The sequence below is a fragment of the Tupaia chinensis genome, unplaced genomic scaffold (assembly GCF_000334495.1).
Source record: "Tupaia chinensis unplaced genomic scaffold, TupChi_1.0 Scaffold000634_1, whole genome shotgun sequence".
NCBI classification, from domain to species: domain Eukaryota; kingdom Metazoa; phylum Chordata; class Mammalia; order Scandentia; family Tupaiidae; genus Tupaia; species Tupaia belangeri.
The window spans coordinates 5,544,436-5,562,337 of NW_006160154.1; the positions used below are offsets into that span (position 1 = coordinate 5,544,436).

The window sequence follows — 17,902 nt, forward strand, 5'->3', positions numbered from 1 at the left end:
TTTCCCTAGTTCTATCTGGTAAAATAATTGGCCTATGATTTATCTTATTGCTCTTAATTAAAAGGAATTCTTGTTCTGAGACCATCCATAGACTTGAATTTCTCCCACATACTGCTTCAAATAAGGTCTTTTCCTTTGGGGAGAGCATTGGAGCTCCCCTTTCTTAAGTACTGCCACTACTCTTGGTGCTAGTAGGAGGTGGTAGTTGCTGGTCTTCTTGTCTTACTTCTCTCCGCATAGAATATCTAGAATATCTGCCCTACCAGCAAGCTGGAGTAAGTGTGTTTAGGACCTCGACATTCTTGGCTTTCCTCACCTAAGGTAGAGATTCTCTCAGACAATTTGGTTGGAAAAAATTAGCTTTAACCTCTCAGGCACATTTTTCATATACTCTAGTCTCCAACTCAGAATTGGAGGGGGATGAGAAATGCTGGTAGTTTGCCACTCCTGGTGAGATACAATAACCCTTATTGAAAACTCAGAGTAGTCCCTTATTCTTGACCACACCTGCCTGGGGCAGAGCTTTCATCAAGCCAACCTATGATGTGGAGAGGAGGAAGTGAGTCACAACTCTGATACCAAAGACTCTTGCTCTTCTTCCTGAGTATTAATAGATGTACTTGAATAAATGTTTCTTCATTTATCTTTAAGACAATTTCCAGAGAATTTACAGGGTTCTGTTCTTATAATTTTGCTTATTAGGGTAGGGAGTACTTCACACTGCCATCCTAGAAGTGGAACCAAGTTTTCACAAACTTTTGTCTCTGGTCTTTTTGCTGTTACTAGTTGAAAGATTTGCTCAATTTTTATAATAAAGGCCTTGAGGAATGTAATGGCAAAGTCACTGTTATAAATACAGTAAGAATATTCAACTTAAAGTCCATTTTTTAAAAAATGTATAAACCCAAATGTCCACAAACAGATGAATGGATTGAAAAAGTGTGGCACATATACTCCATGGAATACTATTCAGCCATGAAAAAAAACAAGACCCTGGCATTTGGTAGAAAGTGAACAAATATTGAAGATTTATTGCTGAGTGAAGCAAGTCAGGCTATGAAAAAGAGACATTGAATGTCTCCACTTAATATATACCAATTGTCTGCACTCTCTGGTAGAGACTGAAAGATTGAAGGACATAAAAGTATTGAAAATAGTTATGGACACTGGAGACAGTGTGGAAGGAGGGTGGGAGAGGGGAAGAATATAGGGAAGGAAATTAGGGAGAAAAAAATAGAGAGGTAAGACATTGGTGAGGCACAGAAATGGTTTACTACCTGTCGATGATAACATGCATAATATTCTCAACTTGACTAGTCTGAGGTGTATTTCATGTTGGGTAAATTCTCTTTACAAGCTAAATGATGTATAGTGATTTAATGTATTAAGAATAATAATAACAAAAGTGTATAAATGTCCAAAAGAAATATAAAAAATTAAATCTGCTTATAGAAAAATAATTATATTTCACACCTTAATTTATGGTATATGAAGCCATTTGTTAATTTCATACCAAGAACAACATGTTTCGTACTACTAGTTTTGGATATATTAGACTCCAACTCATTTTAGAAAAAAACTTCATATGCAATTTGGAAAATCGTATGGCAGGAAAAGGTGACTTGATTAAATAATAAAATATAAGATTTTCTATATGATTTTGTTAGACTTGTGTTACAGTCTAAATTAAATGATGAAGTTTGGACAGTGAAAACAAATACTGTGAACATAAGTTCAAACTCACTAACAGAAGGCATCTTTTAATCATCAGAAATATTGTGCTTCCCATCAGACTTTCTGACACAAATGTCTATTGGAGATGAACAATAGAAAGGCTGGGTTTCTCTTTACACATGTCAGAAGCAAAGAGAATGGGTTCTGAAGGCTAGTCATTACATGTTCAAACTGTGTTCTGTTGGCCAGAGAAATGTCTAATATTAAATTTAGGTAACTATATTACTTTTTCTAATGTCTATTTTTGTGTGCTCCAGTTCTTTCTATAAAACATAAATACACACACATAAATGTATTGACTCCAGAAATAATAACATACTTTTTGCTAAATATTTAATACAAAAAAGCCATTACCATACTCCAGCATCTTTGTAGGAAACCAGAAGAGAATGAAGGAGTGGATTAAAGCATCCATACATTGACTCCAAAACACCTAAAATAAAACAAAGCAAGAAAATCAAGATGGTACCTTGTTCTAAATCTAAAAATATGTGACACTGTAAAGTATATTTATTGTATATAACATAATTTCAAAGCTAAAATGTCTTCCTAAAGACTGAAAAAAATTGTATTTTTTATTCTAATTTTATGACTATATGTAACGAGCAGATGGTGTAATGTTTACATGGTTAGACTCCTACATAGTCAACGACGGTGCAAGTCCCATACCCTGCAACTTAAAACACGCTGGGCACATGTGCATGCATGCCCAAAATCCTGAGAGGAGAATGGAGGAGAAGGGCCATTTCCTGTGGGGGGTGATTTCTCTTTTTCTGTCTCTCTCTGTTTTTCTGGTGAGTGTATGCACTCTATAGCAAAACAAACAAATAAACCAAACAAAACAACTCTCTAAAAAAGACATGACTATGAAATTATGGCAAAATATTATTAGCAAATTATTAAATATATAAGGCTGGAGTATAAAATATTCATTATCAAAATTATGAGGGCTTAAATTATTCAATAAAATAGAACCATAAATAATTTTTTTTGGAGAGGTTTTTTTGTTTTGTTTTTGCTATAAGTTGTGTGCGCTTGCCAGAAAGACAGAGAGAGACAGAGAGACAGAAAGAAAGAAATCACTCCCCAGGGGGAATGGCCATGCTGCAATCCCTTCTCCTCCATTTTACTCTCAGGATCTTGGGCACGCACACACACGCGCCCGGTATGACTTTAAGCCACTGTGTCTGAGACTCGAACTGTGGTCGACTCCATGGGAGTCCAGCAACATAGCCATTGTGCTAACTGCTGGTCTCACAGAACCATAAATAATTTTTTAAAAATTAAAATATTGGGGCCAGCAGATGGTGTAGTAGTTGCATAGCTGAATTTGCACATAGTTCACTGCAGCTCAAGTCCTGAACCTGGTGCTTGAAACTCACACTAGTCACATTTGTGTATGTGTCCAAGATGCCAGGAGGAGACTGGAGAAGGACTGCAGCATGGCCATCCCTCCGGGAGGGATGATTTCTCACTTTCCTTCTTACTGACTCTGTCTCTCTCTCTCACTCCAGTGAGTGCATGCACCCTAAGGCAAAAACCTCTAATTTTTTTTAAATTAACATATAAAAATGTTTAAATTATAATATTTTGAAAGTAATTTCATACCATAGTTTGTATAATGTATTCATATTCATTTCCTTTATGCTAATAGTTGACCTTGATCACAGTAATTTTATAAACTTCAATCACATAAAATCTCTGGGCTTAAGCAAAGATGCACCATGATTAGATGATGAAACAACAAAATCAGAAGTCTTTGCTCTTTCCATGTTAAGTAGACCAGTTATTTTCATGCTTGTGGAGGAGACTTAAAAGTAAACTCTTAGGAAAAAAAGTGGAAAAAAAAACAGGCCCATGACACAAAATTTCCTGGAGAAAGCAAGATTTTAGGAAAGAATGTAAGAAACTTGTTAAAAACAAAGTCAAGGGACCAGCAGGTGGCATGCTGGTTAAGGTGCTAGATTTCCACATGTCTGATCATGGTTCAAGTCCTGGACCCATCATCTTGAAAATCACAACAAATAAGTAAGTGTCATAAAAAAAATGTTAATACCAAATTAGAAAACCTATGAAATTATGACTCATGGAACATTGGATATCATACATAGAAAGCTCTTACTTCAGTAATGGAGAATAATTATCCATGACTGCTTCTATCCTGCCTAACAAATTCTTTTCTTTCTTTCTTTTTTTTTGAGAGGATTTTGCTATACGACACATGCGCTCACCAGAAAGACAGAGAGAGACAGAGAGACAGACAGCGAGAAATCACCCCAGGAGGGATGGCCATGCTGCAATCCCTTCTCCTCATTCTCCTCTCAGGATCTTGCACATGCATGTACACACGCCCAGCATGAGTTTAAGCCACCAGGTCCAGGACTCGAACTGCGGTCGACTACATGGTAGTCCAGTGATGTAGCCATTATGCCATCTGCTGGCCCCATACCTAACAAATTTTAAAAGTCATATGCAAAAAGATCAAACTGTTTCCAATTCACTTGCTTGTGTTCCAGAGCAAAACTGAAGAATATTTAACAATTTTTAAAATCTAGCACTTACCTATGTAAAATTCATATATCAAGGCATCTAATTCAGAATAACTAGATGCATAAAGAAGTAAGGAAATGCTACCCAAAATAAGGAGGTAAATAAATAAATAAAATGTAGTGCAGATCCAACACAATATTAGGATTTGAAGGTAACTGTGGGGAAACAATGATATAGCTGTAGTCTCTATATTAAAAACTTAAGTAGGGACTAGGGAGATTTTTTTTTTAAGTTGAAAACATATTCTAGACATCAAAAACTACATATGGTGGTATAATATACTGTATAGAATTAATGGCAAATTCAGCATTGCACAAGAAATATTAATGGCAGATAAACATTGCAGAAGCTTAAATACAAAATAATTTTTAAAATCTAAAATGAAATGCAAAAATCAGGAGAACTTCACAGCAACAATTCAGTTTAAATAAGGTTTTGAATAACTACAATTGACCAACATATGTGTAATATATATGTAATTGGAGGCATAGGAGTAGAGAAGTAGACGAGATGAAAATATTTTTAAAATAATGCTTGAAGGTTCCTCATAAATCAGAAATTTTTTTCTGTAAAGAATCAGATAGTAAGTATTTTTGGCTTTAAAGGTCATGTAACTTCTGCTGGAAATATCTAACTTTGCTTTTGGAACATTTAAAGCAGTCATAAATAATTCCAAAATGAATATGCCAGGCCATGTTCTGATGACACTTTATTTATAAAAACAAGCAGAGTTGACCCACACTGTTACAATTTGCCAATACTCCGACAATAAGCCCTCAAATCCAAGAAGTTAAGTAAACCCTAGCAGCTACAAGAATCATAAGCAACATGAAGAAACAGTACACATCATAAAAAAATGCCCACAATCAGTAATGAAGGAAAAAAGCCTTAATAGCAGCCAGAGATTTAAAGAGGACACATTACTTACAGAGGCATATCAAAGAGAATGACAGTAATTTCATGCCAAAACTTTGCAAATAAAAATACAATGGGAAAAACAAAACAAAACAAAACAAAAAACACTATCGAATCTAGGATTCTTTTAAAGAATTATTTTTATTTTAGCTTTATTTGTTATTACTATTTTCTAATTTGATTAGAGAGAGATGGGGAGGAGGAGTGAGAAAGCAAGCAAATCTAATTTTATACCAAGCAAAAATAACTTCCAAAAATGAAGGCAACAGACTTTTTCACAGAAACAAAAGCTGAAAGAGTTTATCACCAGAAAATTAGTACTACAGCAAATGTCAAAGGAAGTCCTTCAGACATAAAGAACTAATTATATAATGTGTGTCTACACAACAGATAGAAGACCAGAGAAAATGATAAATATATGAGTAAAGATAAAAGTTTCTCCTCCTACTAAAACCATTAAAAAATAAATTATTTAGACAAAATAGGCATAATATAATGTGAAGTTTATAAAATACTTAAAATTAATATGTATGAACAATATAGCACAAAGGTTAGGAAAAAATGGAAATATATTTTGTTAAGGTTTTTGTTTGTTTGTTTGTTTGTTTGTTTTGAAAGATTTTTGTTACAGGGCATGTGCACTTGCCAGAAAGAAAGAAAACGAAAAGTCACCCCCCATCTCCAGAGGTGATGGCTACACCACAATCTTTTCTCCATTCTCCTCTTGGATTTTGTGCACATATGAACACCTGCCTGGCATGAGTTTCAGGATCCAGGTCTTGAAACTTGCCAGGTCCAAGACTCCAACTGCAGTTGGCCATATAGGAGTCCAGTGCCCTAACCACCATGCCACCTGCTTGCCCATTTGTTTTTAAATTTTCCAGAGGGAACCTTGCACATGCCAGAGAAAAACACAGAAGAGAGAGAGAGAGAGATGAGGGAAAAGGAAGAAAGCACTCCAACATGGAGCAGGATCATGCCACAACACCTTACCCTCCATTTCTCCCTCCTTTCAAGATTTTGGGCATATGCAACTGGGCTGTTAGTCAAGCTGCCAGGTCTGGACTTGAACCATGCAGTTACCTATTTGATATCCAGCTGCCTTAATCAGACCATCAGCTGACCCCAGATTCTGTTTTTGTTCTAACAACTGGTAAAATTGTGTATTACTAACAGTAGAGATAAACTATAAAACCTAAAGTAACTTCAAAAGTAAGAGGAAAAACAGATCTATACCTAATTAAGCCAACCAAGAAGATAGTTGGAATTCATCAAAGTTAATTCAAAAGAAAAAAACAATTATAGATAGGACAAACAGAAAATGACAAGATGATGAGTTTAAACCTAACCTGCCAGGGTCCAGCCTCGGCGGGGGTGGGTTGACTTGTTGGAGGCAGTGCAGGAAGGAAAGACTGAGGCCTTGGTGCCTTTTTCGTGCACATCCTCAGTCGGACACTCCCAGAGATTGCTCTCTGTAGAATGACAACTGCTGGGTATCATCATGCCTTTTTATTGAAAATGTGATACATGCAAGTAAACGGGTGAGGGGCTATGTGTTTTAATTATCAGTTCATAAAGTTTTAACAATAGGGATCATAGAGTCCATTCAGGGTTGGATTAAGGGCGTGTCTATTACAGTTCAGCAATTGTTTGATTGATGTAAGCAGGTTTTCAGGAACTTAAGGGATGCAGTTTTGGGAAACAGCTCCATCAAATAGAGTTACTTATCAGCCAATGCTTGGCGGCAGCCATCTTGTGATTACTAAGTACGATGTTAAGAAAAGAAAATCTCAAGTATAGGTATTAGTTCTTATGGATCTCAATAAAGAATGATACTTATATAGTTTTATAGGGATCTAAAACTTAATTCAAGGAATCCTAATATGTCTATCTATTCTAAAGGGGTGAGCCTATTGTTCATTTGGTGAGGGCGGGGATACTTTAAACAGCTTCTTCAACTGGCGGTACTGGTTTTCTTTAAGTCAAAAGTAAAGTGACTAACAAGTTAATGAAGAACTTTAAAATGGGTTTGTGGTATACCTAAGTGTTCTGTTGTGCCTGTGTTGCCACTGTTATGTATTTTGTTAGAACATTAACTACCATGGGACGGGAGTGTCCTGGGCCAGTTTCAGCCTAATCCTATTTTATGTAAAGAAAAGATTATTTTTAAGCTTATGTTAAAAGTGTCTTGAAGGGCCTTCCAAAGGTCAAGAAGATTTCTGCCTAGATGGAACTTCAGCACACCCTCCATTGTGACTGTAGGGATGAAGCATTGTAATTAACAGTAGGTGGTCAGGGCAAAAGGGAGTGGTTGGGGGACTTTTGGGAAATCTTACCATATACTCAAGATGTATGAGAGAGTTATATAATTATTTTATAGTAGTATGTCAGGGAGTCAGAGGGGGGTCGCTTCCCAGCAAGGCTACCGCAGTCTCTGGAGCATACAGCAAGCAGCCTTGCCAACATGATGAGTCGACCCAAGCTTTGCTCATAGGTCAGGGGGCAGGGTGGGGTGGGGGGGGCGTACAGCAGCAGCTTTGCCAACGTGCTGAGCCTACCAAGGCTGTGCTCAAAGATCGAGGGCTCAAACAGATCCTGGGGCCCTGCCAGGTCAGACTCCTCCACTAACTGCATCAATAAATACATTAAATGTAAATGCTCTTAGACATTCAGTTTAAAGTTATGTATTGTCACATTGGATAACAAACCAAGATCACAAACTGCCTACAGGGAATACTTTTAAACATAAAAATATAAGTAGGTTAAAATAAAATATATGAGATAATTATATTACTAACAAAGCAGATTTTATTCTTTCTTTATTTTTTTTCCATCATGTCAGCAGGTACATGTGCATGGATGAGAAAGAGAGAAGAGAGAAAGCACACCCCAGAGGGGCTTGGTCATGCTACAGTCCTTTCTCCTCCAATTCTTCATCCCATCAGAATCCTGGTATGCACATGCCCAGCGTGTAAGCTGCCAGGGACAGAACTTGAAACCTGGTAAGCCATGTCGGACCCTGTTTCCTCTATCCAATGCTTAATCACAGTGCTATGAGGTCAGCCATCAACACAGATTTTAGGGCAAAGAATACTACCATGAATAACAAAGGCTATTTCATGATGAAAAGGGAATGAAGAGAATATAACAATCCTAAACACTCATACACCTAATAACAGAACCTCAAAATACATGAAGAACTGCTAGAACTAAGGAAATAGATGCACAATTACAGTCAGAAATTTCATCACCTCTAAATAATAGATAGAACAAGTAGATAGAAAATCAGTAAGGATATGAAATTTTGAACAACACTATGAACCTGACCTATATATAGAATACAGTCTATCTTCTAAATATTTCATTTCTATTTGAAAAATAGATAGGTGGCACTCTACAACAATTAATATATATTTTTCAAATAAAATGAAATGTTTAGAAAATAGACTGTATTCTGAGCTATACGTCTCAACACATTTAAGAGCATTATGTTTCTTCCAGTTCATAGTTTTTAAGTTTCACATATAATTAAAATATACATTTAAATGTACTTAAAATGGACAGTGTGTGTGTCATTGCTCTCACAGTCTGTAAAATCCTTTTAATTCTCTTACTGAATCTCAACTGCTATAATCTCAGGAAGCAATCATTCTGAGAGAATCACTTGGAGCTGTCTCAAGTAAAAGTAAACTCCAGTTCCTCTTTGGTCCCCCAGGTCTTGCCATCACACAACATGTTTTGGAAGCTCTCCAGTGTAAAATCTGTAAGACCACATAAGACTCCTTGCCTTTTTTCTGTGAGACTTTTTTTTTTCCATTTAGCACAAACCATTACTCCTGCTATTTGAACCTCAATTTTCTGAATGAGCTAAACTAGCAAGAAGATGGCATAAAGCAGTATTTCCTATGTTTTAAAAATTATTCTTTTTTAAAGAGAATTATTTTAACTTTATTTATTTATTTATTTTGACGAGAGAGAAAGAGAGGGGAACAAAGTGAGAAAGCAAGCCACCAAGTCCAGGACTGGAACCACAGTCAGTCATGTGGGAGCCCAGCACCCTTAACCACCACACCACCTGTAGGCCCCTTTAAAATTATTCTTAAGGCATCAGAAAGGGAAGGGACTAAAGGAACCTTTGGAGGTTAAGTTGAGATGAAAGGCTTGCAACACATTAATTTACCTTTGTGTTGAAAGTTTCCCCTTTCTGAGAAATTGTGTAGATTTGTGGATGCTTGAGAAGATTCTCTTGACTGCAACACTTTTCAAAGATGCCCAGAGTTATAGGTGGTAACGAAGTGAAAATCTACATAGAAAATAAGATTCCATTAAAAAGAGCTTTTTGGTCTGTACCTGAATTGATAATACAGTACCAGTGTCAATTTCCTAGCTTTGATAATGTATTAGACTTGCTAAGATATCATTATGGAGGAAGCCAAATTTAAAGGCTACATGACTCTCTCAACTATTTTTGCAACTTTGGGTGAGTTTTAAACTATTTAAGTTATTTGAAAAGTAGCTCTTATTGTGTCACAGAGTCAAATTGATCTACCAAATCATGATGTAAGTTTCCTGAGTCATCCAATTTCTTGACTCAATAGCTTGTGAGTATAAATGGGTGCATTTTACTTTGTCGTGCTTATGAGCACAAAAAGAATGACTTGAGCATCAATAGCTGTTTAGGAGTAGGCATAAACTGGCTACCAAATCTAGCAGCAATGACAACCAGCTCCCTCATAAGACCAAAGTACTTAATAAACATTATTAAGTGAGTAGTAGACTAAGTAAAAAAGTTTTTTAAAGATTTATTTTTTATTATTACTAATAACATTATTTATTTATAAATTATTTATTTTGATTATTACTAATCAAAAAGTAAAGAGATTTTGCTTTTTATTCTTTGAATGTTTATTGAACAACCATTATGCCAGGAACCACAGTAAATGAAAAATATACAATCCTTTAAAAAGCTCTGCATCCAATCAAGGAAGGAAATTTGTACCAGGTTTTCTTGTTTTGTTTTGTTTTGTTTTGTTTTACTTAAACAACAGAAATTTCTCACAGAGAAGCCTGAGAAATCCAAGATCAAGGTGTCAGCAGATCCAGTGTCTGGTGACGGCCTGGTTCCTGGTTTGCAAATGCTATCTTCCTGATGTATCCTCACACGTGAGAGGAGAAAGGGAGGAAGCAAGCCCTTATTTATCTTTTTATGAGAAGACTAATCCCATTCATGAGAGCTTCACTCTCATGACCTAACTACCTCCTAAAGACTCCACATCCTAATACTGTTACATTGGGGTTAAGGCTCACATCCTAATACTGTTACATTGGGGTTAAGGCTTCAAAGTATCAATTGAGAGGGGACACTTCAGTCCATTGAGTTCCTCCCTTGGATTCCCAAAACTCATTTCCTTCTCATGTGCCAAGTTTATTCATTCCATCACAACAGCCCCAACAGTCTTAATTCATTCCAGTACAAAGCTAAAATTGAAAGTCCAAAGTCTCATCTAAATATTATCTAAATCAAGAATGGGAGAACCTTAAGGTGTTATTCAACCTGAGGCAGAATTCCTTTCCAGTTGTGAACATCTGAACTCAAACAAGTTATGTGCTTCCAAAAATACACTGGTGAAATAAGCACAGGGTAGGTGTTTCCATTCCAAAAGGGAGAAATATAAAAGAAGAAAGGAGTGGTGAGTCCCAAGCAAGTTCAAAACCTAGAAAGACAAATTCCACTATATTTTAAGACTTGAGAAAAATCCTCTTTGCTTGATGCTTTGCCTTCCACTTCTACTGGGGCAGAAGTCTTGCCCTAGGGCCCACTTGTGGAAGTCTTTCCTTGTGGCTCTGCCTGGTGAGAGTTTTGAGCCCACAGCTCTGACAGGTGGGGGTCAAAGTGCACTGCATGGCACTCTTCCCATGACCCTGATGGGTGTTGGTACCACCTTTTGAAATCAAAGCTTACGCAGCCCTCTCCTTCATCTGAGACCTCATCAAATTGGCCTTTACCTTCTATATTTCTACCAACATTCTGCACATGGTAATTTATGTATTGTCTAAGAAGACAGAAACTATCTCTAGAACTCTTCTGTTTTCTTTCTTGGCCTTCAATGAATTATCTTTCAAAGTTCCTTCACTACATCACTGTTTTCTACCACACACTTCAAAACACTTTCACTTCTACCCCATACTCAGTTTCATTGACACTTCCACATTTTTAGGTATTTGTTACAGCAACAGCATTCCACCTCTCAGTACCATGTTCCGTATTGGTCAGGGTTCTCTCAAGACATAGAATCAATAAGAGAGAACTCTCTCTCTCTCTCAAATGAGATTTTTATAAGGTATTGTCTCGTGTGATCCTGGAGGCTAAGAAGTTCTACCGTCTCTTGTTTATAAGCCTGAGACCCAGGAAGGCTGGTGGTGTATGAACTCAAAGTCCTGAGAGCTAGAAGGCCAATGGTGTTGACTCCAGTCTGAGTTTAAAGGCGTGAGAACCAGCATTGCTATAGCCAGGAGAGCCTGATATTGCAGCTCAAGTTATGAGGCGAAGGAAATGCAAATAAAACCTTACTTCACCTTTTTGCTCTATTCAAGTCCTCAACAGGTTGCATGACATCCACCCACATTGAGGTAGACTATCTGCTTCACTCAGTCCACCAGTTCAGGTGATTCTGTAAACACCCTTATAGACACACCCAAAAGTAATGCTCAATCATACATCTCTGCATGCTGTGGCCCAGTCAAGATGAAGCATAAAATGAACTATCACAATATGTATTCTATGATTACTAAATACCTATTTATATCTTTTACTTATTTAAAATTTTTAAATAATATTATTATTACTTTAATTGGCAGAGAGCATGTGCACTCCCCAGAAAGAGACAGAGAGGGAGAAAGCATCTCCCAATGGAGCATGGCCATGCTACAATCTCTGTCTCCATTTCTCTATCCCTTCAGGATTTGGGGTATACATGGAAATGTGCCAGGGCTGGAATTCAGACTTGGCCATTTGGGATTTGGGCTCTCTTACCTACTAGGCTATGGGGCAGTCTTTTACCTATTTTTGTTCTATTAATTGTTTACATATTTTTTTCTTTTTAAGTTTTGCTACAGGGCATGTGTGCTTGCCAGAGAGAGAAAGTGAGAAGGCATCTGCCCCTGGGGGGGTGGAGGTGGGGGATGACAACACTGCAATCCCTTCTCCATTCTCCTCTCAGGATTTTGGGCATGCATGCACATGTTCTCTGTGTATTTTTCAGGCCACCAGCTCTAAGACTTGAACCTCAGAGTCGATCACGTAAGATCCAGCTGCCCTAACACCATGCCACCAGTTGGCCCCATTTACATGTTTTTTAAAATTGATTTTTTGGTGTTTTTATACATTCTAGATATCGATCCTTTGGTAATTTTATGTGTTGCAGATATCTTTTTCTAGCTTGTGGCCTCTTTTTCACTGCCTTTTTAAGTATCTTTTGATAAATGATTTTTTTTTTCTTTTGAGGGATTTTTGCTATAGGGCGCATGCGTTCATCTGAGAAAAGAGGGGGGCAGGGGGAGAAAGACAGAAAGCACCAGGGGGAGATGGCCATGCTATAATACCTTCTCCTCTATTCTCTTCTTGGGATTTTAGGCATGCATGCACACACGCCCAGCATGAATTTTAAGCCACAGGGTTCAAGGCTCAAACCATGGTCGACTATGTGGGAGTCCAGTGACGTAACCATTACACCATCTGCTGGTACCAAACAATTGTTCTTAAGTATAATGTCATCGAATGTATTAAAATTTTTCTTATTTATTTATTTATTAAATTTCCAGAAAAATAGAAAGAAAACATCCCTTCAATGCAATTACTTTTCCTCCATTTCTCCATTCCATCAGGATTTAGGGCATGCACGCACATGTACCAGGTGTATTTTTCAAGCCACCAAGTCTGGAATTCAAACTATGGTCAGCCCTGTTAGATCCAGTTCCCCCATGCACAGGCTTAACCACTGTGCTATGGGGCTGGCCTAATATTTTTCTTTATTGTTTGTACTTTTGTGACTTGTTTAAAAATTCTTCCTTGTCCCAAAGTCATAAAGATACTCTCTCACAGTTTCTTCTGATAGCTTAACTTAAAGTTTGTCTTCCATAAAGAACTCTTTGGTTCATCACTGGGTTTCTCTTTGGATCCTGTAGTATAGCCAGTATGCCTCTTTCTCTCTACCTTTCAGAGTCTTTTGTTTGTTTTTATATATGATGTCCAGAGTTTTTAGCTGCACTTTAGTCTTGCTTATAAAACTGATGCACTCTGTAGAATTTCCACACAGAAGGGCCAGCAGGTGGCAGGGTGGTTAAGGTACTAGATTTCCATGTGTTTGACCACAGTTCGAGTCTGGGCATGATGGCTTGCTTTCTCACTTTCTCTCTGTCTCTCTACAACAGCTTTCTGTGAACATAATATAAGGAGATTCCACGTACCACTGAAGTTAAAAATAAGTTCCTATACTTGGAATGACTGGGAATTTCTGCTCCTGTCTAAAACTGCAGCAGCTGCTACAAGTCTCTCTGTCTCTCTCTCTTTCTCTCTCGGGTGAACACGTGCGCCCTATAGCAAGGGAGAGGAAATACGTGCAATTTCAGCCTTCCAAAGGGGTGTTTCTTCAGTGGATATAATATTACGAGAAAAGTGGAGAAGGAAGGAGAGGGAGTGGTAGAAAGAGGGGAGAAAATAAAAGGAGAGAAAAATTGTGAGCAGTGAAATGTAAATATATAAGCTGTATTTGTGAAGAACTGAAGGGTGCTGTCAGAAAGTCTTCTTAGAAAAATGACATTTGAGGGACCAGCAATTGGTAATGGCTATGTCGCTGGACTCCCACATAGATGAGTGCTGTTCAAGTCCCGGACCTGGTGGCTTAAACTCACACTCGGCGTGTGTGCATGCATGCCAAGATCCCAAGAGGATAATGGAGGAGAAGGGATTGTGGTTTGACCATCCCCTGTGTGTGTGTGTGTGTGTGTGTGTGTGTGCGCGGGGGGGGGGTGATTTCTTGCTTTCTGTCTCTCCATCTCTTTCTGTCTTTCTAGCGAGCACATGCGCCCTATAGCAAAAACCTCTCCCTCCTGCCAAAAAAATGACATTTGAACCTCACCTGAGATGGTATATTTCTGTTTATTTCTGCTCCCTGTGGTTTTTCTTCCTATAGCAGCTTAAACAGGGTTTCCTTACAAAAAGTATCAAGATGGGGGAGAGTGCAAGCTTCAATGAAGAGGCATTTTTCACATCTTAGTGCTCACGTAAGTATTTGCTAAAAGTACTGCTTCGACTGCACCCCTTACAATTTAAAAAGTTGTACTTTCATTTTTGTTCAAAATACTTTCTAATTTCTTTGTAATTTCTTTTGTGACTCATGGTATATTTCGAAGTGCGTTCTTTAATTTTCAAATATTTGGGGATTTTCCAAATATATTGCTGTCATTAACTTCTATTGGGGTGTTGGAAAAGTAATGACATGCTTTTCTAGGTAAAAATGTGTCATGACTTTTCTGACAACCCAATAGTTTAAATCCACTGTAGTCAGAGACCAAAGTCTATGTGATTTTGATCTTTTAAAATTATGTCTTGCTTCATTGCCCAGAAAATGGCCTGTGTTGGTGGTGAATGTTTCATATACACTTGAGAAAAATGCATATTTTGCCATTACTGTGGGATGAGGTTTTCTATGAATATCAGTTTCATTAATGTTTTCTATAAATATCAGTTTCATTAGTGCTCAATTTTTTTATATGCTTCCTCAATTTTTATCTAAAGTTTTTATCAGTGAAAGAAAGAAAGATATGTTTTTAAAAATCAACACATAATAATTGCATATATTTATGGGTCCGGAAGCATTACATTAAGCGAAATAAGCCAGGCACAGAAAATCAAATACTGCATGATCTTATTCATAAGTGGAAGCTAAAGAAGTTGATCTCTTAAAAATCTCCAACTATAGTCATTAATTTACTTAATTTGCCAATCAATTGTATCAGTTTCTTACTCATTGTTACTACATTTCTAATAAGCTATCTTATTACATATTTAGGATTCGAATGATTTCTTGATAAATTAAACTCTTTATGATTAAAAAATGTCCATCTGCCCCATTTCATGTTCTTTTTATTTCCCTTAAATTTATTTCTCCATGAGTGAGATAGAAAGAGACGGAGAGCAAGAGACAGAACTCTCAACAAGGCCTCAATGCCATTATCCACCCCCCACTTCAAAGAGCCCCAGGTAATGGGCACATGCCTGGTGTTAGCCTTCTACAGTGCTGTTTTACTGCTGTGCCGGTAGGACCCTATTTCCTATTCTGATGTCTGCTTTTCTGTTATTAATGTAGCCACTCTAGCTTTCTTTGATCAGTGTTTACACAGCAAAATTTTCTCACCTTTTTCCTTTTTACCTGTCTTTATTTAAGTAGGTTTCTTGTAGAAATCACATAGCTGTGTCTTGATGTTTTTAATCAAATATGATAAATATGATAATCTCTGCCTTTCAACTGGAGTGTTTAGACCACCATTGTCAAAGTAATTACAAATACATTTGGGTTTGAATCTGGCATATTCCTATTCTCTCTCTCTCTCTCTGTTTTTTTTTTTTTTTTTTTTTTTTGAGAGAGAGATTTTTGCTATAGGGTGCATGTGCTTGCTGGAGAGACAGAGAGACAGTTGCATTTATTCTTCATTTTCTGACTTCACTTGCACTCATTGAGTATTTAAATTTTTTATATTGTTTCTACTATTGGCTTATTAACTACACCTGATTTTTGCTGTACTCTAAGTTTTACAGTATACATACATGGTATATGACAAAATTAAAATAATACCGTGAGAGGAAGGAAATCAAAGAGGCAAGACATTTGTGGGACACAGAAATGGATGATTATCTGTTGATGATAACATGTATGATATATTCAGCTGGACTGATGTGAAGTGAATTCATGTTGGGTAAATTCACTTTACAAGCTGTAGTGATGTATAGTGATCGAATGTATAAATTAAAAATTTTAAAAGTAAATTAAAAAAAGTAATGGGCTGTCCCTGTAGCCTAGTGATTAAGGGAAACTAGATCCCACATAGCCAATCACTGTTTAGATCCCAGCTCTGGCCCTGAAATAAACATGCTAGGTGTATGTATGTACATGCTCCAAATCCCCACAGGATGGAAAAGTGGAGGAGAATGGATTGCAATGTAATCATGTTCCATTGGGCTTTCTCCTTCTCTCTGTCTCTTGCTGCCACATGCACATGCCATGGAACAACTTAAAGAAAAAAAAAAAAGACAATAAACTGTACTTTAATTCCCCTCCCACATTTATTGTGCTATAATTATCATTTTAAAAATTTATTTTTATTTATTCATTTTTTTAGTTTTGCAATAAGGCATATGCACTTACCTAAGAGAAAGAGACAGGGAGTGAAAGAGATAGTGAGAAATTGTCAATCCCTCCTCTTCTACTCTCTTCTTTGGATTTTGGATATGCATGCACATGAGCCCAGAATGTTTCTCAAGTCACCAGGCTCAGAATTCAAACCACAAAGATAGCTATGTAGGATCCAGTCACCTTAACCTCTACACCACCTGCTGGCCCAATACTCATCATATATTTCAATTGTATATACTTGACAAGTCCTACTATACATTATTAGCTTTGTTTTAAATAGTCAATGGTCTATTAAAAGGATTAAAATTGCAGGGAAAAAAAGAAGAATCTCTTATGTTGGCCCACATAATGAACATTTCTGGTACTCTTCATTTCTTTGCAAAGATCCAGATTTCTTTATGGTACATATTTTCCCCCTAGCCTAAAGAACTTTAACATTTCAGTCATTATAGGGCTTCTAGTGATGAATTCTCTATTTTCTTGGTTTGATTAAGATTTTATTTCACCTTAATTTTCTAAAGACTCCTTTGCTGGGTATAGAATTCTGGGTTAGTGACTTTTTTTTTTCCAGAAAAAGAAATACTCAAAGATATTCCATTGTCTCATGGTGTGCATAGTTTCTAATGAAAAGTCTGCTTCTATTCTTATAATTATCTTCTTTTTTATCTGACTGCTTCAAGATTACTGATTTTCAGCAATTTCATTATACAGACTGTGTGCTCTTCTTTAGGCTTATTTTTCTTCAAATTTGTTGAGATCTGCAAGTTTATAGTTCTGCACAAGAAGAGTGGAGTGAGTGGCATCTCACTCCCTGACCCAAAAATATACCACAAAGCTGTGGTAATCAAAACAGCATGGTACTGGCACAGAAACAGACAGGTGGACCAATGGAACAGAATAGTGTCCCCAGAAATAAATTCCCATACAGCCAACTGATTTTTTACAAAAGGTACCAGTCAATCCAATGGGAAAAGGAAAACCTCTTCAGCAAATGGTGCTGAAAAAACTGGGTTTCCACCTGCAGAAAGATCAATCTGAACTCCTACCTCTCACCTTTGACAAAACTCAAATTTGACACTTTTAACCATTATTCAAATATTTTCTGGACCTTTTTCCTTCTTTCTTTTTCTTTTCTTTTCTTTCTTGTTTTGTTGCCATAGGGCATGTGCACTTGCCAGAAAGGGATAATGAGAGGAAAAGTGAAAATCATCCCCAAGGGGAGATGGCCACACTGTAATCCCTTCTCCATTTTCCTCCAGGGATTTTGAGCATATATGCACACACACCTGGCA

General features: G+C 37.0%; 1 protein-coding gene across 1 annotated transcript in view; it reads right to left on the reverse strand.

Moving 5' to 3' along the window:
• Window positions 1-17,902, reverse strand: part of LOC102498413 (phospholipid-transporting ATPase IB-like) — a 211,413-nt gene that overhangs the window by 31,754 nt on the left and 161,757 nt on the right. Inside the window, 2 exon segments of the mRNA XM_014592016.2 lie at window positions 2,089-2,167; window positions 9,380-9,502. Of these exon segments, the coding sequence (XP_014447502.1) occupies window positions 2,089-2,167; window positions 9,380-9,502 (202 nt within the window).